The following is a 27,397-nucleotide window of genomic DNA, read 5'->3' as shown; positions in this document are numbered from 1 at the left end:
ACAATCATCATCATCTATTACTGTGGGAATACATCATCTATTACTGTGGGAATACATTGTGAGAATAAAAGGCTGGGCTTTGGACTAACCCAGCAGAGCTCTTCCTATGATAAAGACAATTGTTGTTTGCCAAACTGTGATGCTTAAACCAGTAAGAATAACTGGACCAGACGAAATTTCTTATTTAAAGTCATTGTTAAAAGATCCCTATGCTTCAATTGTTTTAAAGCATTAAAAGAAAAACAACCTATGAGCTTTTGTGGGTAAGGACAGGTTAAAAATGGAAATAATTGGGCCCGCGGGTGTGGGTGTGTGATGGCAGCAGATGGAACACAGAGCTATCTGGAAGAAGGATAGCTAAAAGTGACACAATTGCATTCAATCCTACCTCCCTCACCTCCCACTTTCAACAAGTTTCCAATGGACTCTTTGTCCGAACAAGAGCGGTTCAAGGTTTAAGCAGAACATTTAACCTGTTTGGGAATGTTAAGCTGGTTAACTCACAGCTAATGTGACTCAAGGTAGTCACTTGGTGTGGATTAAAGATTTAGAACAATCGCCACTCCTGTTACAAGGCTGGCATACAAAGGGCCATTTATGACAACAAGGACAACAATCTCTGTTTATTACTGCCAGGCTGACATGCTGAAAGCCCCACTCCTGCATGCCAGCACAAAAAGCTTTGTTGCTTGTAGATTGTTTGTTTATGTAAATTGACATGGTGCATTTTATTATGCAACGGGGAAAGGCTCTAAGTGACAAGAAAACTGCTGATTGGACAAGCCTCTTGGAAAGGGACCTCTGACAAAGCCAAGGCAAATCCTGACATTATTCCCTGCTTGGCTGCAACAACTTCAGGAGGACGGAAAGCTTGTTGACTCTTCAATATATCTATTTGGTGGGGGAGGGATCATTGTGGATGGTTTGATTTCTGCAGCAATTCTGGGATACCAGATCATCTCTGGACACATATCCGCAAGGAACCTCTTGGATACTGCAGGAATCATGACAGAAGATGTCCAGGTTCCAACCAGCATGTCTGAATATAATCGGAACGTGCCCTCTGAAAAACCTCAGCTCCAGGTCATTGATATTATTGATCAAATTGCAAATTCTGTCGAGATATTTCCTTACGAAACCGCAGAGCCTATTCCCGGTTCCCCACTTGCACAAGGAAACCGAGGAGGAGGCAAACATTTAGCAAAGAGCACAGCATACGAAGTTTCAGTTGGGATAAAGGAACTTCAAGGTAAAATGCCATCCTATGCATCCTTTTTTGTCTTGGGAATGATGTGAGATGCTTTATTATAGTGAGATCTTTTTATTTTTCATGAAATGTGAGAAATATAAGTGTTTTAAATGTTTTTCTTAAAGCATTTTTTTTATTTCTGTCTGTAAGATTAGAAATCCTTTGTGTTGAATAACAGTGACTGACACTTTCTGAAATTTTCTCTGACCCTCAAAAAAGAAAGAAAAAAATCTGTCCCATTATTGATAAAGATATACATTTTTTAAAAAAGCAAATGTGGATCTAGTTCTAAACACGATCTAGCCAAAGTTAAGTGCTTTTAATTCTCCTTAATGGGAGAGATGTGAAATTAATGAGAATTAAATGCAAGAGAGATTTAAGCATGTGTTGCATTCTCTCTTTGAAATCGATGCACTTTCAAGTAGCTTAACTTTGGCTGGATTGTGCACAACTTTCACTGATTTTCTATTAATTTTAATTGAGTTTTAATTTCTATCAATTGAATTTGCTTCTAAGTGTTTGCTGTACCTCCCAAAAAAGAAAAATGGAGGGGAAGGCATTACATTCCATTTCACTGGAAGTTGGTCCATTGATTGCTGTGGCACATATTTTCTGCTGCAAGTGGCTCTAGATCAAAATCTAATGGGAAAAGATCACTCCAGGCAGAAAGGTTTAAGCTGCACTATATGGCTGAAGAGATTAGTAATTGCCGCTGTAATCACTAAACACTTTGTAGGAGATGTCAATTTTACACTGTCTTGTATCTTCTAAAGGAGAGCCAGAGGGAAACAAGGAGAGAGAAACTGACATCTTTTCCCAGGAGACACGAAGCTGGGAAGAAGAATCCAGAGAAGGTGAGGAGTAGAGCTGCCTTACTTTTTTAAAAAGCAGGAAGAAAGCCACAGATTTTGTTAACGGTCTAACCAAGATCCAATTTAATTTAATGAGGCACTTAAGCACATGCACAAGTCTCTCTCACGGAAATCAGTTGAGGCTAATTCAGTCTAGGGATAAGAGCTCACCTAAATATGAGTTTATACTAAAACTGGTGGCTATTTCTTCAGGGTCGAGAGCCAACTTTGCATACATGATTAAATCCCAGTGAAGGATGTCTGTGATACTTGCAGGTAGAAGGTGCATGGATGAAAGACTACAGCTAAATTTGTGCCCCACAACAGGGGTGATTTGTCTCTCCCTCCCCTCCCCCATTTATTCATTCTTGCTCACAAATAGTATGCACCTGCTCTCTTTATCTACCCATCTCTCTAAAAATCATGGTTTGGACTCCAATAATAGACTCCATTAGGAAAGGCAGAGTAATTAGGACCAAGTTAGATCATACTCCTATGTACATATGCAAGTCCCATTGTGCTTCCGATTTCAGTCTAGGGGAAATAGGATAGTAATTTTACAGCTGTCTTGGCTTTAGAAAGGCGGTGGTGGTATAATCTACACATTTATCAGAACTGACCTTGTCAGTCTTAAAACCTCAGTATTTTGGAGAGCTCAGCTCATGAAGAATGGCTTTTCCCGCCAACACATATCTGCATTCACGCTGCATTGTACAAACACACAATAAAACCTATTAAGTAAAATTTGACACCTTCCCCTCCCCAACTCCCATGCACAAGCACTTTATCTCTAAATTGCAGACAGCATTTTTACTACCTATCCAATTCAACCTAATTAATACTTAAGACACCACAGGCAGAAGTTGAATGGAGAATTTTGTCACAACATTAAAGCACCAATTAAGCCAGAGAGGAGTTCAATACGACAAGTGTGCGACACCCATATAAATGATCATGTAGCCTGCCTATCTTCAGGTAACGCAAAGAGACGATATGCAATGTGGTGTTTGGTCAACCCATATGGCTACTTGCTTAGCCATGTAGCCATGCACGCAACTGTGTGCACTTGCTGCACAATAAAGAACAAATACTACACATAATGATAGGTGGGTTACCGTAGTCTCTTCAAGGCAGCCCAGTGTGACTCAGGTCTCACAAACATGTCTTTAAAAGAGTGTTAGACCAATTCATGGGGGTGGGGTGGGGGGCTGCCAATGGCTACTAGGGTTGTGAGCGGCCCAGCCCAGCAGGACTTTTCTTATGTTTAGGTCAGAACCTTTAAAGGAGCAGCCAGCAAACTGGCAGAGAAGGCAGGACCATGAGCAGGGTATGACATGTCCTTTTTTTTAGTGTAAAAATGGCATCAGGAGGAATTTTGGTGAATCAAGGAAAACCGGGATATATGGCAACACGATGGAAATAGCAGTGGAAGCAGCTCCAAATTTTGCTCAACAGCTTTGCGGATGTCAGGATTTTTTTTATTTTTAAAAAATATGGCAATCTGAGATAGCTGTTTTTAACTTTTAGATTTTGTTTAATTTAAAAAAAATGTTTTATTATTGTTTCCTGCTCTGTGCCCCTTTGGGAGTAAGGGTAGGATAAATAAATAAAAATATTCTGTTGCAACGGCTGGAAATAAGATTTGACTACCAGACCAGTCAGCTTGTTATAGTTTTGTTGCTGAGCAACAATGTGCAGAACTCAATGGAGTGGGAAGCGAAAGTCTGAGATGTACTTACCTGGAGACAGAGACAGCATTTGAAGTCTGGTCTAGTCCTAGGGTCGGGTGAACAGCAATCTATGTAATCAGACAGTCCAGGAGTCAGGGAATCCAATGATCAGAGGGTCCAGGGTCAAAACAACCAGGAAACAGCAAGGAAACACCAAGAACTCCAAGTGTTGTTACCGGTATCTGACTGCTTCTGGAAGCTCTGCTTTAAGAAGCCTGAAGCCAGCTGCTTCTCATCAGCACGTTCTCCTCTGTGTCCTTGAAGGCTGATCAGTTGCAGGTGGAGTCATTCCGCTTTCTCCCCCTTCAGGCTGTTGTTCAGCAGGCAAAGCTGACTCCTGGCCCATGACACATCTTCTACATGTAGAATGGGGGAGGGTGCCATTTTGTCCTTTGTCTCAGAAAGCAAGATGGCTTTGGCTAGCCCTGTTAAGGGACTATACAGCAATAAACATAGTCTGAATCTGGGGTATCCAGTAGTCTCCTATTTAAGGTACTGTTCAGGCACAGTGAATTAACTGTTTCCTGTTTAAACACAACCCCACATTCAGATAATGTTCTTCCTTTTCTTCCCATAGACTAGGGGCAAATCCCTGCGTTTAGGTCTCTGCTTAAGGAACCCTATATATCTTCCAGTTTAATAACCCTGTTATATTACAAACACCTGTGTGGAGGCTGAATGGTCAACATTTCATAGACAACCCAAGTTCTGCTCTTGCTTAGTTTTTGCAGTTTCTAGAACATTATATATAGTCTCCGTCACTGATGATCCTTGGATTGTGTGGTGCCATAGCTTGCTGTGGAGATGAGGGAATGTAAAAAAACACACAAAACAAACAAAAATCTGGACCCTACTGTGGCCTTAGAAATGATAATTAAGGTAATAACTTCACTTGCAGTAGAGTGTGGCACTTCCCACCTGTGGCAACTGCTAATAATGGAAACTGCAGCCTAGCCTCTTGCAATATCTTCCAACTTGCTGCGATGGTGCAGCTGCTTTTGCATGTGTGAAGCTGGACACAGCAGCAACTGCAGCATGTTGCAAAGTGAGTGGCCAAAATTTCATGCTTAGGGACAAGATATATATACTCTACATGGGTAAATGGTCTTCTATGATACATAACCTTTATGGCTGGTTTGAACTCATTCATGCAAGTGGTCTGACTGCCCATGAGCTTCCACTTAATGAGCAAACACCATCGCTGTCAACAAACAAGGGACGACAGGCTTCTAAACATATATATGATGGATTGAATCCCATGGAGTGTGATGCACATTTGGTTTCCTTTTTCTGGGGCTTTGGGCATGGATACCTATCTTATTTGCTTTTCTGCACACAGCTTCTAACAGATGGTCAGTGTGGTCAGCTTGGACAGTGATGATAATCACTGGTAGGGACTGAAACTGGATTCTACATTCCAACCAAAGTTGCATCATTTGGTAGGCAGGCGCATACAGACCTGTGTGAAGGAATTGTCTGATTCAGATTATTCTCTCGATTGTTAATCTGAATTCAGATGTGATCTTCTAGAAAATCCCACCTGAAGTTGTTAACTATGCAGAGAAATTTAAACAGAGTGAGGTACATACTTGTATTGAACTGGTGTGCATTATCTTCTATTTGAGGATACTCCCTGCACCCCTCAGTTTCCTTAGCACAGGTACAGCTCTGTTAAGAAAGTTTATATTTCAGAAGGAGGCAAATGTTTAGACAGTTCATGCCTATGTATATAAGGTACATTTGCCATTTACCTTTCTCTTGACTTTAGATTCCCTGGTGGCAGTTTGTGTAACAATTTAAGCAAGGATAGCAAAAACCACTCTGCTCATCTTCTATGGACCAATGTCTTATATGAGGGAAGAAAGGTCAACAAGGGCTGTAGTTAGAAACACAAAATGGAAGTAAGATAATATTTAAGCAGAACCACCAGAACCTTTGCTTTCCCGTGTTTTTGTGCACAGCGTTAAGGATCCCAATTCTGGCAAAGCTGGGGGGGAAATGGTGCTCTTGCAATATGTGTTCACACATATTCACACATCAGTCTCAGAAATGGCACACTATTAGTGTTTGTCTGCATTCCCAAGGTGACATATGAAGGCAGGAAGGGTACCTAGTCCAGGAGGTGGCATCATCAGTGCCTCTTTTTATGGGAAGAGCGAGGTAAGCACCTGAATGACTTGCCTGACCGAGATTATCATGAAGCCTGCGGATATAGGCAGCCTCTTGTGATATTTCTAGAGATCTGAAACAACATACTTTAGAACCCTAGAATTGTAGAGTTGGAAGGGACCCTGAAGATCATCTAGTCCAACCCCTGCAGATAGTTCACAAATACTTTTTAAAAACCAGTGGGCATGAACCAATTGTTTAAAATCTACTTGGAAACTCCAATAGCTGCCCATTTGAATGCAACACTTGCAAAGTTCTTCTTTATTATGAGTTCTACAGAGAAACTATCTGCAGATCACATTCCTTGTCCATGCTGAGTTCTATCTAATATGAGTAACAGTGCAATGGTATGCATGGCTGCATGCAAACCATACGCTTAAAACATATTTAAATCACACAGCTTCCCCCAATAAATTCTGAGAGCTGTAGTTTGTAAAGGGTGCTAGGAATTGTAGCTCTGTGAGGGCTAAATTACAGAATACCAGGATGCTTTGGGGGGAAAGCCATGTTCTTTAAAATATATGGTGTGTACACAGCCTAGGTCTACTCAGAAGTAACTTTTATTTATTTTTTGTTCATTGGCACCTACTCCCAGGTAAGAGTGTATAAGGCTGAAGTCTAAAAATACCAAGAGGAGTTTCTTCCCCGACCCATACAGCTCTTCTTCATCCAGAGAATAATCTGGCAAATTTTGCTAACATCATTTTTTATGTGGCTCTCCATGGGTTGCGACATTCCTGCTAGTCACACAGCTTAGCCCTGCACATGTTTATGTGGATATAGGTCCCATTAAGTTCAGTGAGACTTGCTCCCTAACAAGTGTGCATAGGATTGTATAGTCCCACAACTGAAACCACATTGGGTACTCCTATTAATTTAAATAGATGCCTGCCCTATTTGAAAATTACAAGTGAAACAGGGGATGGTACTGAATTAAGATGCCTCTCCCAAAGTGGGTTATGGTTCCTTCCAACTTTAAATATTTTCTCCAGGAGTATCACGAAGCTGCATGTATGCCTATGTTCTGGTGACTATTTTAGGAAGGGCTTTTGATACCCTGTCTCACCTTGAACATCCATGTAGGAAGCTTGTAGAAATAGTTCAGGTTGAAACAGTTTGATAAGAGAAGGCTTTTTTGCTTTTATAGCTTTATGCCTGCTAAGTGTGTGATTTCACAATCTTGACAACGCATTAACACCGGTTATTTGGATTTTGCATAACAACAGTTGGCAAGTCATTCCATACATTTAGATCCACTTTAACTACATGTCAAAAGCCATCAATATCCAGTGCCACACAGAGGGGCACAAAGTGATGCTATTTTATCGGCGTGCGCACCCTCCGCAGAGCTTACAGAAGTGCACTGAACTTTTATGACTTTGGCAAAATACTCCAAATCTTGAAAGAAGCTACAATAGAAGGCCTAGCATAGTTATCTTCAATATGGCATTCCTTTAATCACAGCCAGATGTTAGTGTTTACTCATTCAATCTGGACTCTAGGCCAGGGATGGTGAACCTGTGGCCTTCCAGATGTTCTTGGACCACAACTCCCATCATTCCTGACCATTGGCCATGTTGGCTGGGGCTGATGGGAGTTAGAGTCCAACAGCATTGGGATGGTCAGAGATTCCCTGGTCCTGCTGTAGACAATTGAATGGGACACTATGTCTTTCTCTCGCTATCCTACCATTGAGCTATCTAGTAAGCCACACTGCACTTCAGTGGGGTGCACACACACACTTTTCAAGTAGTTGGAAACAAGAGGTAGAAATGACTGTCACCTGCATGCTGATGTTGCTGTGACTCAAACCTCTAGATGACTTTCCCCAGCAGGCACCCCATAGTCTACTGGAAAATAAGCTTCTCAGTACCACCTTCTGAGGCCGATTCTCCAGGAAGGACTGAAGCCACTGTAACACTACTAGGCCCAACCAAGAGTTGGATAGTCTGCTGCTTATTCAGTATGTTTGCCCAGTTAGATATCAGGATAGAGTGACCATGTGTCCTACTTACAGAGGACAGTCCTGGGTTTGAAGAGCTGCATGGTTTAAATCTCATTTCAAGGTTAAGAACCATAAGAAGGGAGAGCATTTGCCTATCAACATTTACCACCAGAACAGGAGACTGAGCAGGCAAGATAGGTCACTTCATCACAGTCTTTCCCACTGTGTAAGGTGCTTCTGTTTTGATTATAGTAATTTCTAAATGTGCACCTGAACATATAAATTAGCATAAGCCTATTTCATACAAATCCATATCATCTTTTGTCCTTTTATTGGGTAGAGGGTGCATTTATATTTGTTGGGAATGCATAGGTGGTCAGTCTATATCAGGTATTTTGCTGAGTAAGCCAGTATCAAACTAGGCTGCTCTCCTATGGTACCACTTCCTGACCAGTCAAAAAGATACCAGACTCCACCTACTGACCTCTCAGAATACCCCTACTGACTAGATATTGTCTGAAAAATTCCAGGCATATTACCCTAATAAGAAGGTTGAGAAAAGTGGCTGTTTGCAGACAGTTGCGCTTTGAGTCAAGAAAATATAGCAATCTGTGCCACGTTTAGTAAATATCAGTTTCAATGCTTTCAAGCACTGTATGTTACACCTCAGTTATCTTGCTAATTTGTTTATGTGTGGTGGTGGTGGAATGGAAAAATTAGATGGTTATAAATTTTTGCAAAATAATGATGATAAGACCATCTGCTCCGGGGACAGTTCCTATGTCTTTTTATCCATTTCTGGTAAACAATATTGTTGTTGTTGTTGTTGCTTTTTTGTGACAGTACTCAGTGGTCCAAAGTACCATCGCCTCTTTTTTTTGCTGCCCGTTGCAGCCATTTTGTACTGGCACCCACTAATTTTTTTATATCAAAATATGCACACCGGTACTTCAGTTTTTACAAATACAAAACCTCTTCTGATTCTGCTTCCACATATATTACCTCAGTATTCCTCAAGCCAATCCTGTCAGTATTATTAGTCTTAAATAGCAGGTGGGTTGTGAGTAGGGCTGAGAGACAGTGGATGCCCATGAGCCACCTACTGAGGTAATGGCAAACTTTAAACAAGAGATTTCCCAGGTTGGCATCTCAGCCTCCTTGCCACCATACTTTTACCCTAGCTCTACTGTACTGTAACCCCACTGTTATTTGTTACAGGCTTTTGTGAGGAAAAGCATCCTGTGAGCACTATAGACCATAAAGTAGCTAAGATGGAAGAAAGAAAGATGGAGGAACCCCAGATTGAAGAAGTCTACAGCACTAACGATGTAGTGGTGGTGGAGGAGGAACAGGAAGAGGCGGAGCTGAGTGAACCCAAGGAGCCAATGAAAAAGGAAACGCAACTAGAAGAAAATGAAAGCTTGCTCACAGAAGAAACCATGATAGAGGAAGACTTCGATGGCACTGAAGAAATAATGCAGAAGGAAAGCAATGAGGATAAACATAAAAAGAGGCTGGAGAGCGGCAGCAAGGATTTCCTTTCTGCCAGTGCCAGCTGTAACTCTCAGACTGAGAAACCTGCTGAGCAGCCAAGCTTGGTGAAGAAAAATGATATCTCCAGGCACAGTTATTCTCGATACAATACAATATCTTACCGGAAGATCCGGAAAGGAAACACTAAACAGAGAATTGATGAATTTGAGTCCATGATGCATTCATAAAACTGAGGCAGAGGATTTGATGGGCATGCTGCGATTCTCCTCCCCTCCCCAATGCCAGACATTTATCCACCTGTAATATCAAGTTATCAAAATATATTTTGCAGCTTCGATCCAACCTAAGCTTACCTGTAATCTAAGGCTACAACCCTATGCACCCTTTCTGTTTGGAAACAAGCTCTATTGATCACATTTACTTCCAGATAGATATGCATAGGATGGGACTGCATGGCTGCAGGCTTATGCATTGTTATCTGGGAGTACTGTCTGTTGGACTATTAGGGGACTTGCTTCTGAGTACATAGCATGTGGATACGCTTGGGCTGGAAGTCTCATTGAAACTAACAGAACAAGTTAGTCATGACTAACTTCACTCCTACTGCTTTTGGTGGGACTGATGCATGTCTGCTCAAAAGTAAGTCCCATTGAGTTCAACTGGACTTAATCCCGCAAGTGTGTCTAGGATTGCAGTCATAAATTACAACTAACTTTCATTGGATTGGGGCTAGTATGTGCAATTTGTCTGCACCTCAGAAATGTAACCACAACAATACACGTACTAACTTAAATCAGCAGTGTAATAACTTTAACATAGCTCAATCGAAAAAGGTATTTTAGAGATAGTTTCCCATCCCCCCTATCCATTTTTTGGTACTGAAATGGAAGAAACAGCTAGGGGAGGCCAACCTTTGGCAGCCAGCAGGCACATTTTGAACACTGAAAGAGTGTTGCGGGCACCAGTCATAAAATGGCTGCCATGGAGTCATGGCATAACACAAAACTGATGCTATGAGGGCATGTCTTCCACATCTAAAAGAGAAGAAAATAGACAGGACCACAAAATGGTGTGAGCTTCTCCTCACAGCTGTGGGGTGGGGAAGGCACATCAGCCACTGTTACACTCACAGAGAAAAGCTCTTTGCAATTCTCCTCAGTTCAGAACAGGTGGGAGGATGGGTGTCAAATCCTAGCATCCAGTGAAATGTGGAAACATGTTTAAGAGGGTGTGTTCAATGTGAGCCAGTTCAAACAGGAACTGAGCAGGGAGAAGAAACATTTTTGAGGGGATATTTATTAAGACGTTTTTGTGGGTGCCATAGGACACACTGCCACAACATGGGCATAACATTGGTGACCTTTTAGATAGTCCTGGACTAATTTGTAATCTCCTTAAAGCACACACACAGAATAATCAAGATGGTTCTCCATTCTGGTGATTTCCTGACAAATAAAGTAGACGAGGATACCGTTACAACAATAAAGTTATAACTCGTTGCAATTGCTATGATCTCTGTTTTTAAAGGGTTCTGTGAGCATGAACTACACCACCTTTGAAACCCACTTCCTGTCTGTTTTCCTATTCTATCATTCTGTGTTGAGAGAAAATAACTGCGTACATTTGCACCAGCTAGTTGTATTAGTCTTACATTATGGGCATTGACAAAATGAGTCCAGGAGCTATTTTAAAACTAAGATGGCAATACTTTTCACATTTTCTTGGGAGAAAACCCCACTGAACATGGTGAATTCTCTGCAGAGCTTTGGCAGCCAGTGTTGGAACTGTTAGCAACATATGCATTGTTAATAAAAAGGCTGAAACACTGTTTTAGATTTCAAAACTTGAAATCCAGACTAGAACCAGATTTACCCATCTCACAAATAAATAACTGTATGTCCACTATTCTCACAAAACTAGTTCTCACAATTTTGTCTGCCAAATATTGTTCCACCACATTCCAGTCAGCAACTGAGAACATCAACACTGCATACTAGTATCAATTAATATACAGACTGAATGTTAACATCATGTTTGTAAATGACTACAGTATTAAAATATATGTACTTCAGCTGTTAACATTATTTGGTTGATATACTGTTATAACTTTTTTTAAAAAAACCAGATTGGGTATAAACTGTGTGTGTGTGCTTGTGTGTGAGTGAGAGATTGTGCGATTCAAAATGAAAATAGGTTTGCCTTCCTTTTTCTTCCTACTCCAATCTGTATATTTTAGCTAGTATAATGAAAGGCAACTGAAAACCCTTTAAAACCCAATTGAAGTTTATTTCCAACCAGTAAAACAGGGAGAAAACTTGCATATCCAAATTGTTGCAGTTTAATGAACTAGCTCTTGTTAGTGCAGATAGCAACCTTTCCAGTAGCAACAGTTCCTCAATAAGAAGGGGGAAATTAATAGAATTGGCACAAATAAAAGGGCTTTCATGTTTAACAGATGGCCTGAATAAAAAAAAGTAAGAGTCCACTCCTGAAAAATGTTAAGTGGGGGAACTAACCTTAAGGGAAGCACCTCAGGTGAATAAACAGGCTGAGGTAAAATTAGAGGCTATTATAATGCTTATGAAGTTTCTCAATTTCAAATGCTTTGAGAAACCAAGAATTAATGAGACTTTTCGTTTCCACATTCATCTTCTGAAACAGATTCTCTTCTCGGATTCACACGACCATTTTGACAGGGAGGTAGCGAGGGGAGACCATTGTGAGTGACCTTTTGGTGAGGTGACCAAGAACAGGAATTAAAATGTTCTGTGTGGGTGGTTTTATGGCAAGTCTGGGGAGCGCCAAGCAGGGAATTGAAACTGAGAGCAACAGGCATTTTTAACATCATTGTTAAGAATTGCATGGTTCAAATAAAGTTCCTTGTTAAATACTTGAGTTTCCTGTTCATTACTTTTCAGATATATAAAATCAGTGACCATTGGTATGATTCAACATGGTGAAATGGTGACATTCTGGTAGCTGGATGAGGGCCAACCAACACACTAAGGCTGAATCTTGCCATGACTAGACATTTTCAATGAGTGGTTATGTGGTCTGAGAATTAGGGAGAGAGGTACGCTCTTTCTGAGGGAAGAGGTATGTAGTTTGGAGGCATTCCTACATTCACTTCTTTCATTGGACACCCAGGTGACCTCAGTGGCAAGGAGCACCCATTATCAATTTCAGTTGGTATGCCAGCTACGCCCTTTCCCGGACAGGGATGTATTGGCTATTATGAGTCATGTGATGGTAACATCTCAACTGGACTACTGTAACACGCTCTATGTTGAGCTTCCCTTGAAACTGGTACAGAAACTGCAGCTAGTGCAGAACACCGTGGCCAAGTTGTGGAGTGGAGAGCCAAGATGCAAACATATTTATAGCTGTGCTTGAGAGAATCACACTGGTTGCAGAATAGTTACTAGTCAAAAGTTTTGTGAATCACTGCCTGCCCCTATATTAGACCTGTAAGTTCAGGGGTTTTTATTCATGGCACCGCACTTTAAAGAATATCACAGGACAGTGACCTGAAAACAAGGCATTTTCTGCTGCTGCTTCTCTTTGGAGAATATCCTTCCCTCTTGCATACAAGAAGCAGCGTCAACTATTTGCTTCATATGTCTTGCAAAAAAATGTATTGTGTGCAGGCTTTCCTTGATCATAAGATTGGGCCCTGTACCACCGGATCACTGTTTTTATATGATTTCTCAGGCTTTATGCTGATTCGTACTATTGTGCACACCTTAAAAATAACAATTATATTGAGGGCTTTATAAATACTTTTAAATTTTAAAAAAACCGTGCAAAATATTAATGGCAGATCATCTGGAGTTCTCTGGACTGCCCCTTTCTAATATTAAAATTAAATATTCAAAATTTAATTAGGGGAAAAGCCACTGGGAACTGAAATCAGGAGCAGAGGAAGGGTAAGGGCAGTGGTGGTGCTTAACCCCTTTCCCTTCCAGATTTTCCTTGCAGTCACTTCTCCCTTCTGTAGAAAAAGAAAGGGGTATGGGGCAGGGAAGCCTGGGTTGCATTGAAATCTGCGAGGGTCTGGAACTGAGAGCTTATGTTACTGCAGTACTAAAGAGTTCTTTGATGTTTCGCATTTCTGGCAGGATCAAATATTGTTTGAGATTTTTTGTTGTTCATTGTACAAGGCCATTCTTTATTTTCTAACTGGGAGGGGGAAAGACAGTTCTGCATTGTACAAACCAAACACTAACCTCATTGTTCCAATGGAAGTTGTTTATTTGCCCTCTGGTCTGTGTACATTCAAAGGATGTCTCCTCTTCCTGAGTTATAGTAGTATGGTTTTTGTTATGAACGCCCTCCCAGAAGATAAAAGACAAATCCTGGACATTTCATATTCAAAACCTAATTCCTTCTGGGATTGTAGTGTGAACAAGGATGTGTGTAATTCTGATTTAACTAAACTAGAAACGGGGGGGGGGGGGATCTTTTTTTATTTTTACAAAACCCTCTGTGGGTTAAATATTTGAGAGAAAATTAAAGCATAGCTCATGAAATGTTCCTCATAAATATTTTTTTTTTAAAAAATTGTTTAGTTTGACACCGCCTCCCCAAAAAAGTGAATTTGCAGATTTTGCTTTTACATAGGAAAGCTGGACCTGTTGAATTTATGTCTGTCATGCAGTTATTAAGACATAGGAAACTCCCTGAGAGAAACATACACAAACATCTGGGCAATCTGGACAAGGTTGTAGTCCTTATGGGTAGCAATGTGATGGTCAGGGTTGCCAAGGATGTTCTCAGTGCAGAGGGTTTTTATGTGTGCGTGGCTCTGGTTATGTACTTAATTCATTCTGAAGGTCCGTTCTTAACCTGAAACTGTTCTTAACCTGAAGCACCACTTTAGCTAACAGGGCCTCCTGCTGCTGCCGGAGCACAATTTCTGTTCTCATCCTGAAGCAAAGTTCTTAACCCGATGCACTATTTCTGGGTTAGCAGAGTCTGTAACCTGAAGCGTATGTAACCCGAGGTACCACTGTAATTCAAAAGTTAAAAAATGGGCTTTCTGTATTGGGCTTACCTGAGCAGATTCCAGGCTTGTGCAGATTCCACTGCTATTAAAGGAAAACTGTTGACAGATGCAGTGAGACAATGTTTGTAAAAAATTATGTCAGATTTTTAATAAGAATTTCCCATGTGTAAATAACATTTTTTTGTCTGAAATGCATAAAAGCTATGTTTAAAAAACAAACAAAAAAACCACCAGGTGAGCGCATTACTGCTACCTACAGATAAGGGTACAATACGAACGCCAGACAGGAAGGAACTAATTACATATATATTTTAAAACCCACAAATTCTATTTTATAAAAGACATCAGCTCACATTTTAAAAATATATATACAGCTTTTTTTTAATTAAAAAATGAATTAAGTCACCACTCTTTTAGTTCATTTATCAATGTGAGTTCATCTCTGAGCTATATACATTGCATAGCACATAGTTAAAATTCACAGTGGACAAGTGCATTCAAGGTCATTGCACAAGGCTTTTTTCCCCATTGGATGCAAATTGAGGTTCCTTCCTCCCAACCCCCAATAACAAAATCAAGCAAATTAAAGTTAACTTTGAGAATGAAACATATACAGGATCCATCATTAAATTACATCTGGATCAAAATTATGACAGTATATAAAATGCTAAAACAACTGGTAGGGTCAGATTTTGGTCACTAATGCACCTCCTTGTGCTGCTCCAGCAACGTAAGAGTAATGTTCAAGTTTCCTTAAGTGGTTAGGTAGTAATTTCCTTGAAGGTCATGTAGGCGGAGAGGAAAGAGGAGCACAGCTATGCTGCCTTGCCCTGTTCATTACCATCTTAGTTCAGCTAAGTACTATCCTTTAAATAACAGGACGCTCCTTATCTTAAGAAGATGGGACTCTTTCATCTCAAGATCGCTTCACACACACCAAGCTACTGGGAAAGTGGTGCATGGAAGAAGCTTTGGCATGCTCCTTTTCTGAAAAAAACCCACAAATGGGTGGATGCTGTACTGCGTTGCACATGTGACTCTTGGCAATGGGTGGGAAACGCGGCCCAGTCCAGAGAAAAATTAGCTGAGCTTAAGTTCTACTGGAACAGAAGGAGCAATTGCATTGAAATTTCAGTGGGGATTCAGACTGGATTGAGGCTGGGTGTGCAGCTGAATGAGCTGATGATCAAGCACTAATCACCTCTTTGGAGTGTATTATTAAAGCCGGCAGTGCTAGCCCAGATACTGGGTTGATGGTAGTAGTAAGGACAGACAAGTATTACACAGCAGAACATTTCACTTATCCCCCCCCAAACACATACTATTCCTGTGTCAAAATAGCAGTGTTTATTCATCTGTTTTCTCCTAACCCCTCCCTGCCATACGCTTCCTGCCTTCTTCTGCAATATAGCAACCAGAGAGTATTGGGTTCCTAGCCTTTTGCACCCATGCTATTGCTTGCAAATACAGCATTTTTTTTTTTAAAAAAGGTTTGAAAATCTATAGCGGAGTGTCTTCCCCACCTTCCAGAACCAAGCAAGTCAAGGCTGTGCATGGCTGCAAAACAGGCGATGTCAGAGGCCTACCTGTAAAAGACTTGCTCTAGTCACGAAATCGGGTCCAATGTAAATGGCAGACGCTCTTTATTCGAAGTCATTTCCATCTGCATCGTTGAAACCATCTGCATCTTTGGAAGTTGCAATGGTTTTCTGTCTGGGGATATCAGGATGGAGGAATGCTTTGGGAACATGTTCTTAGGTTTTGGGTTCCAGGAGCTTGAAATATAATTATGATTTTTAAATATATAGCCTGGTGTGGTTGTTGTTCCTGCAAGAAAAGCCTATTTGGGCAGTGTTCCCCAGTACTCAATGTTGTAGATTTTTGTGTGTGTCGAGAGTCCAGAAGGTTCACCCAATATGCTTTCTTAAAGAATAAGCGAAGCCAGGGTGGACGCGAACGTTTTGCAAATGGCACGAGGGGAAATGCAATGTGACTGTGACATATGGCCACTCCGTGCCTGCTAAATGACAAATGATGGAATGTCAGTGCACAGAATGCAATGAAATTCATGCTCTTGATAAAACATGAGTGTTCAGACAACATCTGTGTAATTTTTCTGATGGCAACTACAGGGCAACAATACTGGAGGGGCTGGGGGGTGGAGGGTGGGGAGGAGAGACTCAGAAAGACAGTTGGGAATGAAGCTGACTGTGAAGTCTGTTAGGCAAATCAATATTTTGGCAGGTTCAGCTTGCCAAACATTGTCAGTGCTGATATGCGATGCCGCGGCAACATTATACAGAGGCTCTCTTGGACATAAATCAGACTTGTAAAAGGCTGTAAACATCACGGATGATGAAAGCTCTGCTGTCATCAAAGCTTGTATTGTGAGGTACAGCTTCAGGGCAATGCTCCGAGGCAAAGGATGCTCCTTACTCCAGAGTAGCCCCACCGCTTTTGTGGCTCCTGAAGACTACGGCTGTCTGAAGTTTATGTGGTCCTTCAGCAAGTTATCTTTGAAGGTGCTCAGAGGGCACTGCTCTGAAATATATGGTTTGAAGGCTCAGGCCCGCAAAGTTACAGAAGTGACTTAACAATGGCGGTCATTCTCCAACAATACCCAAGATAGCCTACATGAGGAGGGAGATGCAGGGCCATGACCCACTGGTCTAATTGCTGACATTCACATGTTCAGTGGAATTTCTCTGAAGGGGCGCATACACAAGACAGCTCATCAGATCAGAAGGTTCCCAATTACCTTGATCACCTATGGACACATGGGAACTCTTTTTTTGGCATCCCTCTGAGTACATGGATGTTGGGAATTTGTTTATGAAATGTGTCACTTGAGCGCATTGGCTTGCTGGTCAGGGCGAAGTCGCACTTTCCCCCATGCACACAGACTAGATGTGTAAAAAAGGAAGGCACCTGAAAATCTCTACTGTGCACATATGCTGAATCTGTTGCTGGACTGTGCCACTTAGAGCTTATAGACTGTGCGTCTGATCTCTCCAATCTGGACTGTTTTAGCCTGAGTTTGTCCCCAAAGCGTCTTGAAAATGATGGCAAGAGGGCTTGCCCTGTAAGACATTTTCAAACTCCTGCCACCTCCACACACGTAATAAAGTCAGACTTTTGCCACAACCTCAAAGTGCAGCCTGGCCATTCACCTGGCAGCCACTACCAATCAAATTTGACAGCTGTCAACTTCTATACTCACAGGCCACACATTTTGGGATGCAGATTTGAGATATATGAATCTCAAGGTTTCCAAAAGATTTTTTGAAATAGGGAGAAGAGTGAAACTTGTGAAATGGAATCTCTGTAATGCTCCCGTAAAAAACCAAACAGAAAAACCAGAAATGTTACAGTGCCAAGCAGGTAAACCCTCTAAGGCAGGAAGAAGTTTGGTAATTTTTTTCCTGGTGATTTGCTCCCCTGCCAACGTGCCGGCCGTGTGTCATTAAGCTGCATCAAACCAGCTGTGCTCTCGCTCCATCTTCTGATCTGAACATATGCTTCTTCTAAAGTGTCGGGTTCCGACTGCAGTTTGGGAGGGAGATCGGAGTTTATTGCTCGCTGCTATCGGAAGTTCCACAGCTGCCGCTTTCAAATTCATCGGATTACAAAGCGACTCTTCTGTCCGGTTTGCTCGTCTTCCTCTTCAGGCAGCATAATAATTTCCAAACTGCCACTTCTGATAAAGATTGGAGGAGGAACAAACGCCAGCCCTCAGGGCTTTCTGAGACCGATCCACTTCCAAACATGTGGCCCGAGGAAGGTGTTCTAAGACAATGTGATCCATCTGGAAAGAGAAGAAGAGAGAGAAGGTATGGGCAATGGGCTGCAAGTAGTAAACTGATAAACTGCTATTTAATTTAATTTCACTGTACGCAGGTGGTGTAGTGACAATAAAGGTTTATTTATTTTATTTTATTTTTACATGGGACTAGGGAAGGACCTCCCTAGCTGTTTCTACTCAATATGTATTATTGATCCTTCAACAACCAACCGTTGGCTGATACCATCTGGAAGACACCAGGTTGGCGGAAGCTGGTATGCAATTATTAGCTGAATGGGGATGTTGGACAGTGCTCAATATTTCCACCTGTTCTCAAACCGCAACTTGGCTACACCCTCTGTGCCACATGGCTTTCCAGTTCTTTGAAAATGCAACGAGCAGAACTCTTGCTGCCTGAATGACAATTACCCTGCAAAGGAAATCATCCCAGATGGCATTTGCAATATAGGGTGACTTATGGCAGGAGATCCTGCCTTTCATATCGCATTATGTCTCAGCTGATGAAGTAGAAAGACACATACCATGATGGGAAGTGGATTGGGTAATTTGTTAATTAAATCCAAAGGGCTGGGATACAGAATTGGATTATGAAATCGTGAGAAGCTTTGAATGAGCGGGGATCCTATTCTGGTTATTTTGCATTTAGCTGTCTTTCATGAGGCAGAGTACTATTATACCGAAGGCTGCTCTAGGCTGAATTTTGAGGAATGCAGGTTAATATTTTGAAGCATCGTTTGATCGAAACAGCAAATCGTAAAAAATGAAAATGTATTGTTGGGGGTGGTGGAAATACTATTATCTTGACATACATGCTATAGCGAATGTTCACAATCTGGTGAATGTTGATGTTCAAAACGCTGAAAATGCTAGCTGAATTTTAGGATTGCCTAAAAATTAGACAACAGGCATTTGCCCATTTTCCAGACAGTTAAACGTGAATGTTGATAGTCACACTTCAGTGGTGTATCTGTGAGTTTTCAGACATTCACAAAATTTAATCTTTTTCTTAGACGACAGTAGTATGCCCAGTATCATAGCCTTTGGTTTACACATGCATATTTATGTGACGACTGCAATATCTGATGATGGATTTTCATATGTGAATCAGCCACTGTATATCTGACATCAGAGACAGAGCTCTTCAGGTAAAACATTCATCAATGAGTCAGTTCACATGTCCAGGTATCAGCCAGTACAGTACTCCAGGATTGGTCAACACATGCTGGTATTATAATGCAGTTGCGCTCAGTGTTTTCTCTACCTCTGATCAACTCTACTGGCTGCTCCTTGCAAAGGGCAGGGGATTTTTTTAACTTGATGATGTTGCATCATGTGTCTTTGAACTACACATGACTGGCAAAATGCAGAAGAATACACAAGTCAGAAAGAGCTGTTCGTTCCTTGTTAGGCATAACTTTCATGGTTCATTCTGCCTGCAATCAGGGACAAATTTGTCAATTTGGTTTTCTTGTTTTTCCAGCCTTAAGTTCAGTTTCCCACATTTCTGCATCAGTCTGAGATTTTTTTTAAAGCGCTCACAAAAATATGCCAGCGTTTTTGTTCACGTTTCTCATAACAGGCACACATTTGTATATAATTTTGCTCAATACACATTGTTTGCAATTTTTGCTAATATAATGCATTTTAATGTTATTTTCACTAATACCTGCATTTTTAAGCACAGTTTACCCTAACGTATGCATCTTTGTGCGCATTTTCTGTTGCTGTTGGAGAACTGCATTGCACAATTCAGAGAAGTGCAAATTGCAAAGGATAGCTGCGTTTTGGTTTACGTATTGTTTCAGTAAGTGTGCATCATGGTAGATTCATGCTAAAGTTTCATCCTACTTGTGCCCATGGAGTAGTAGATAAACTTTATTCGCATTAGCCAACGGCCATAGAAACATAAAAAAAGCAATATATAAAAATAAAATATATACAAATAAAAAAGACAGCAATGGGTAAAAAGGGCAATCAAATGGCCAAGATTATCGTTCAGATAGTGGCCCTTAATCTCACTGCACCTTCGATAAACCTAGCAACCTTTGCTGTTGTCTGATCATTTTGATCTGTTAAAGAAAGAACAATGTGGCCTCAAATGGGCGGCCTGGGATGGTAAGTAAGAGTGGGGTAATGATCTCATTCCTCAGATCTTTATAAAGGGGACAGGACAGGAGAACACGAGCCACTGTTTCCAGATTACCATCTCCACAGGTTGTTTCTCAGTTGGAATCTTTTGGTATCTGCCCTCAAGTACAGCAGAGGGCATCACATCCAATCTGGCCAGTGTGAAGGCACACCTGTATTTTGGGATAGTTAATTTATACAAATATGGTGCCAGGGAATCAAACTGAGAGAGGGGGGAAGGCATACCAAGGACAGAATTTCTTTATAATGGCCAGATTGTTCTGTTACTCTAAATCCTTCAGACGCTGTCCAATTAGCCTTTCTGGTTTAATAAAGCCCGTCATGAGAAGCTGATGTGGGTGGAGTCCACAGGATAGGAGTTTTGTGCCCATGGAGTTCTGTGTTTTAGTAGAGAGGAAGCTACAGCCATTATCTGAAAGCAGAGGCAGCAAGCACTACACTGATCAAAAAGCAAAGTAAACTGCTCTGTGGATTTGTCCAGAGCCGTTTCCTTTTGCTACCCTAGTGCAGAGTAACAAATCATAAAATGGTAATCTTGTTAAGGAATTAATGACAAAGGCTCTTTTAGGGGAGGGAAAGCCTATAGTACAATGGACACACGCCACAATACGTTTTTAGCTGGGAAAGTTCTTTTCTATTTGATTTCTATCTAGTCATGAACATGGTTGATTGGGGAGAAAATGAGATTATGTCAATATGCCATCTTCAGTACATAGCTGTCTTAGCAATGACGGAATATTCTTGAAGAGCTGACATTTGGTAGAAACCCAGGAAAAATTCCCATCATTTCAATCTTTGGATCTACTCTCTCAAAAGACCGTTGTTTGTTTTCTGGAAAACGCCCTCTATAGATTCCAAAATGTCTACAGGTTCTATTCACTTCACTACTGTACTTAAGTAAATACAGTGGTACCTCGGGTTACAGACGATTCAGGTTACAGACTCCGCTAACCCAGGAAATAGTACCTCAGGTTAAGAACTTTGCTTCAGGATAAAAATGGAAATTGTGCGGCGGTGGCACAGTGGCAGCGGGAGGCCCCATTAGCTAAAGTGGTGCTTCAGGTTAAGAATGGACCTCCAGAACGAATTAAGTTCTTATCCTGAGGTACCACTGTACAAAGCATTAAGGAACAACCCATTTAAGGAAAACTCGAGGCTAATATATCCTTTAGGAATAGCGCTGTAGTTGTGCCAACAAATGCACACTGGGATGTGACCATATGCAGGCCACCAAAAGCCCATTCCTGGTTTTTGAGAGTGGAAGGGCTCAAAAATAAAAATGTGCATCAAGTGGATCTGGTTCTTAGTTTCCACACCTGCATTTAGATTTGCCACCTTCAACTCAGCTCTGTTGCGTTGCCTGTTGTTTTGGAAGCCTAGAACCACAAACCACCGTGAAGTTGTCATGTTCCAATGAAATCAATTTGAGCAGTTCCACCAGTGCTCTTGCACAGCCTCCGTTCATTTCACACAAGGATGCCCGTGCGGATTGCATGGGCGGTAATGTTTAGGGAAGTTTTAACTGTTTGATTCTATTTTTAATATTCTGTTGGGAGCCGCCCAGCCAGATGGGCGCGGGGTATAAATAACGAATTATTACTATTATTATTAATGTGATGATAATGGTGGCAATTTAAAAAACCCAGTTCATGGAAGCTAATGCAAGTGGTTGGAGTGTCAAGCTAGGACCTGGAAGGGAGACCAGGGTTCAAATGAGGTTCACTGGGTGACCCTAAGCCAGGCATTGCCTCTTAGCCTAAGCTACATCACAGGGTTGTTGTGGAGATTACAAGAGGAGGGGAGAATCCTTGGAGGGTCCAACCTCCTTCACTGGAGGTTTTTAAGCAGAGATTGGGGGGCCACCAGTTATGGATGCTTCGGTTGAGATCCGTGCATTGCAGGGGGTTAGACTAGATGACCCCTCGGGGTCCCTCTCAACTCTGCGATTCCATTATTCTATGTATGCAGCCTTGAGTTCCTTGGGAGGAGAAGATGGGGTATAAATCTATCAATAAACTCCATGCATTGCTCCATGTGTATATATATATTCAGCTGCCAGATCTGGGCAAACATCACTGCACCGCACTGGCGCCACCCATGACATTCATGCATTGCACAGGACTTCTGAAAAAGAGCACCCATGCACATACAGCTGTGTGCATATAGAAATGTCATGCAGTAAGTAGCCCTGTACAATCGGGAGTCCTGATCACCTGGGGCTGCCTATGCATGTACAACTGCAGTGTACCTGTTGCAGAACTGGCGAACATAGGAGCTGTATGCTCAAATCCCCCTCTTTGTACTCCAACGTAAGCTGAAATGTACAAATGAGAACATCAAATCCTTCCAAAAGGTACAGGTTTGCTTCCTGATTACCCCAAAGAACAGGCTGTGCTGTGGCAGATTTTTATTCATTCTGAACAGTGCAGGTACAAGACGAGCCTGCAGAGGACAGCCCTTAGCTTTGTAGAAAATAAATCCATCTTTTGGTTTCAAGTGACGGCAATAACTTTAGGCTCCCACAGGGCCAGCCAGCCCTCCAAAGCTTTCATAAAAAAAACTAATCTGATCTTTTACCTTGGCGGATAAAATTGTATGGCTCAAACTTGCTGCTGGCTTAGATTTGTACAGGTGCAATTGCCCGTATCCAATTGTGCTGAACTGGGTATTACAATTTAGCAAGAAGAAGAAGAAGAAGAAGGAGGAGGAGGAGGAGGAGGAGGAGGAGGAGGAGGAGGAGGAGGAGGAGGAGGAGGAGGAGAAGAAGAGGGGAAACACAACTTTCAACATTGTGGAAGGTCGAATCTGTTTTAAGGCCCAGAGTTCAGAGGTAGATCAAAGAATGTCAGTGGTACCTGACAAGCTATCTGGTAACTTAAATGGCTGCTCATTTTTCATATGCTTTTTCATGTCTTAGCCTAAAAAGGAGTATTTTCACTTTTTAGGAGGTTTTGAACCAAGATTGGCAAAGGAGGAACAAATGGAAAGAGTCACAATGTCAGGATCTTGTACAAGATTATCGATCAGCTCCTATAATTGCTATTCTTCCCTCTCAACAGCCCCCGCCCCAAAGTCTTGAAAGGACCTGCTAAAAATCAGCCTCTTTCAGATAGGGAAAATCATTTTACTTTACCTTGGTCCTTTTTTTTTTTTAAGCCTTTAGAATTATTTCTAGAAGCTATAGCTGAGGAGGCTGCAAACAATTTTGGTGTTCGTGTTTTAAATACAGTCATTAGATTGATTTTTGCACCAGTTTAGAGAATCTATTCTTTATCACTGCAAAGTGGTTCTATGATGTATGGATGACCACCCTGGAAGGAAGATCTGTGAGAAACTGAAATCGCAGTACTTAGTAAGGCAAAGTTGAGGTCTTAAAATAGAAAACTACCCCCAGCACCCAGGGCAGTGTGAGCTAATTGCCTCAGGTGGCAGGTGGGGTGGGGAGGGGGGGCAATTCCCCCAACCATTTCCCTTGAGTCCCCTAAACTAGCCTATTCTCTAACTTCTAAACTACCCAACTGCCTCACCTGCAGCAGAGGATGTTGTTTCATTGCCAGTGTTGAAACAAGGGTTCTGCTGATGGAACTGGATTGCAGGGTGGTGGACTGGACACAACACAACACAACACAACACAACACAGGGGGAGACACTGAATCCCACCCACTGAGATCAACATGACTTAAGTTAGTCACTTCAATGAGACTCCAGCACGACTCACTTATAGTCTGAATCCAACCTGTTATTTTTATAGCCACCTGTATTCAGACGTTTGCCTCAAGACGTGTGCTGATGTTGCGACCCAAGGAGGCTTTTGGAGAAATCCCACAAATTCATTGGCCTGCACATATGTCTCAGTGGAGAAATAGGACTTGGGGCTTAAGAAATACACCTGCTTGAAAAAGTTCCAATGATCCCTTCTGTTCTGTCTCTCTCTCTTTCACACACTCACAAACAACACACACACATATAAAGGTAAATGTAAAGGACCCCTGGACGGTTAAGTCCAGTCAAAGGTGACTATGCGGTACGGCACTCATCTCACTTTCAGGCCAAGGGAGCTAGCGCTTGTCCACAGACAGCTTTCCAGGCCACGACTGGCACAACGGAACACTGTGACGAAAACCAGAGTGCACAGAGACGCTGTTTAACTTCCCACCGAAGTGGTGCCTATTTATCTACTTGCACTGGTGTGCTTTCGAACTGCTAGGTTGGCAGGAGCTGGGACAGAGGAACGGGAGCTCACCCCGTTGTGGGGATTCGAACCGCCGACCTTCTGATTGGCAAGTCCAAGAGGCTCAGTGGTTTAGGCCACAGCACCACCCGCGACCCTGTCTACATTGATTCGTTTGTACGGCCTGGAAGTATGTAAGCTTGTTACATCCTGCGTGATTGCATGATTAGAGCACAGGTGAGCAACCTGAGGGCCATATGCAGCCCTCAACTTAATTTCATATAGGTGGGGGGAGCCCAGAGGGGAAATTGCAGGGTGTGTGTGTGTGGGGGGGGAGAGCTGAAATGAATGGAGTGATCAAAGGAGAGGAGGAAAGCCTTCTGCAAGTGGCAAATCTGGACAACTGAGAAAAGCAATTTACACCCCTGCCTGTACCAGGCTACTAGGTGTAGAGGAAGGAGAGAATTGGTGTAAAAAGAGGGTGGGAAGAAAGGGCATGCTCTGTCCACTTTTGGCTTTAGACTTTCCCACTGCCGCAATATGCCACGGTTGATTGACCATGGTGGACTGTGGCTCTTGACAGCCAACAAGTCTGTCACCCCTGGCTTAAGCGTGTTGGGCTAAGGACCAGAGAAACCCATGTTCTGCCAGAACGCTCACTCATTGCAGCCATCATCTCTCAGCCTAACCTACCTCACAGGGCTGTTGTGAGGAGAGAATGGGTTGAGAAAAAGGAACTATGTGCACCACCCCGAACCCCTTGGAGGAAGGGAAGGGAAGGATAAACATATGGAAATAACTAAAAAATGCCCTTCGATTCATCAAATATAGCTAAAAGTTAACGCCTGCACAAACCCTTTCTTTACTTGAATGACGAATGCCTCTCACATGCCCCCATACAAATGGAAATGAGAGAAAAGGCTCCCTTTGTTTTGCACCGGTTCCAGTTTGGCCACGCTAAGGGGGCTGGGAGGGAGGAGGAGGAGCCCTTTGCAAATGCTGCACTTACGAGTTCTGGATGAAAAGCCACCAGTGATTTATGCAACCATTTCAGGCTATTGTTTCGTTTATCGCAAGGGTGCAGGCCCAGCGTCCCTTCCGCATCAGTCACTGCTACACAGGAGTCTCCATGCTGGATCAATCTCAGCCAAGTATAGTTGAACTTCTGGTTCTGCGCATGGGAAAGAATTAGTAGCAGGCTAAATTTCGGTGGTTGGTTATCACGCTCAATTTCAACCCTGCTTTCAGGTGCCGCTCGGAAGACATTTTTATGCCAACAGGCCTACACAACAGGCGTCCAATATCTGCACTTCCCAGAAACAGTTGAAGACCCTTTTTGTTCAAACAGGCATTTTCAGCTGGATAAATGGGTGTCCACTTGTTAGGACTTTAAACTTATTTTAAATGTATTTGGGTTTGTGTGTCTGTTTTAAACTGTTTTAAATTATTTTACATGTAGATCACCCAGTTTGAAAGGAGATTTGATAAATAAATTTTAGTAATAGTAATATGCAGCTCCTTAAAATTTTATTCAGTAGCCAGTGATTTTAATGATTGTTCTGTACTGCTTTTATTTTACATGGGCTTTTTTTACATTGCTGTACACCTCCCTGATGATTTGTGAGAGGCTGGTATACAAGTAAAAAATAAATGACTAAAATTGGCCTTTCCAGTATGCAGCTGAATCCCTCAGTATGCAAAATGCAGGCAATCTAAAGCAGCTTTCGAAATTCGCCATACGCCAGGTGCATTTTGGCTACTGGCCACTTGCAACCAAGTGAAGATGCCTGGGAAGCAGGATGGGCCTGATGTCTCCGCCATCTGGAGCTACATGCCTGGGGATCCTTGGATCTGAATGGTTTTCACACACTTGGAACACATCCTGCAGAATCCTATCCATTATATTTTATCTGCACAGTCAGAATGACTTCCAGGAACCAAAAAGTCATATTGAAAAACACGACTTGCCCAAAAATGGCAACTAGGCGTTCCGTTTTGGTGATGGTAACCCTGCTTTATGGAGTTATTTTGCTGCCTGGCTTTTATATCTTCTAACACTGACCTAAAGGCAACCTGTGAAATGGGTAGAGCTGCTGAGATGCTTTTCTACGATCCTGGGATAAACATCAGACTGCGGTTTCAACTAATTTTAATACTGCAGTTTGATATTGTTGTTACCTGTATTTACGGGTGAAGGGTAGGCATGAAAGCCTGCCTTTGGTTTGGTGGGTGAAAAACGCGTCTCACCCGCGGCACTTCGCAATGGTTTGAACGGGAAAAGGAACTGGACTGTTTGGAATAAGCCATTAGTGCAAGAAGTAGTAACCAACCCCATGAAAATATTACATATCTTTTATGCTTCCTGGAAGCTGCAGGAAATGGAGCGGGGATAATCTGGCTTCCAGAGGCCACTTATGTGCCACTCTCCTGTGCCACTGGTTTGTGACTTCACTAGAGACTGGGCTACAGATTCCACTCCATCATCTGTGCCTTCCGGTAACTATAAAAGGGCCTTCTTGCATCTCCCGAAAGTGAGGGAAGCCTAGCTGTGAGCCCAGCAGGAAGACTGCGCCCAGTATTAGCCTCCCAAGTTGAAATTTCAAAAAGGGCATTAAAGAAAAGCAACCATATTGGGCCTCCAATATGAAAAAATGCAACAGGAAGGCAATAAACAGTCTTACCTTGTTATTAACGTCACATGTTTCAAAGGCCAGGCTAGACGTATTCACAGTAATGCATTTAGCCAGTGCTATGTTAATGATCTAAAATAAAACAAGCAAATTGAAGCAAAAGGTTAGAAATGTGATGTCAAAGTGGGCGTAAAGACCCTGAA

The 27,397-nt window shown here is 42.1% G+C and overlaps 2 protein-coding genes and 1 long non-coding RNA gene across 3 annotated transcripts in view; 1 reads left to right on the top strand and 2 right to left on the bottom strand.

The window, feature by feature from the left end:
- Positions 1-4,369, bottom strand: part of LOC309380376 — a 55,333-nt gene extending 50,964 nt beyond the window's left edge. Inside the window, exon 1 of the long non-coding RNA XR_014172893.1 lies at positions 3,840-4,369. This is a non-coding gene — a long non-coding RNA (uncharacterized lncRNA). The remainder of the gene's footprint in view (positions 1-3,839) is intronic.
- ERMN (ermin) lies at positions 649-12,328 on the top strand. Its single transcript, XM_081929983.1, has 3 exons — positions 649-1,249; positions 2,023-2,103; positions 9,163-12,328. The coding sequence occupies exons 1-3, from the start codon at positions 1,006-1,008 to the stop codon at positions 9,663-9,665; spliced, it is 828 nt and encodes a 275-aa protein (XP_081786109.1). The 5' UTR covers positions 649-1,005; the 3' UTR covers positions 9,666-12,328.
- A 2,237-nt stretch (positions 12,329-14,565) lies between these two features.
- GALNT5 (polypeptide N-acetylgalactosaminyltransferase 5) overlaps positions 14,566-27,397 on the bottom strand; it is a 34,349-nt gene continuing 21,517 nt past the window's right edge. Inside the window, exons 8-10 of the mRNA XM_081928848.1 lie at positions 27,246-27,326; positions 25,574-25,735; positions 14,566-18,248 (exon numbers count right to left, since the gene is read on the bottom strand). Of these exons, the coding sequence (XP_081784974.1) occupies positions 18,108-18,248; positions 25,574-25,735; positions 27,246-27,326 (384 nt within the window). The 3' untranslated portion in view covers positions 14,566-18,107. The remainder of the gene's footprint in view (positions 18,249-25,573; positions 25,736-27,245; positions 27,327-27,397) is intronic.

The sequence above is a fragment of the Podarcis melisellensis genome, assembly GCF_964234715.1.
Source record: "Podarcis melisellensis genome assembly, chromosome: 1".
Lineage (NCBI taxonomy): Eukaryota > Metazoa > Chordata > Lepidosauria > Squamata > Lacertidae > Podarcis > Podarcis melisellensis.
The sequence above is the reverse complement of the archived record's forward strand: the minus strand, read 5'-3'. Positions and strand labels throughout refer to the sequence as shown.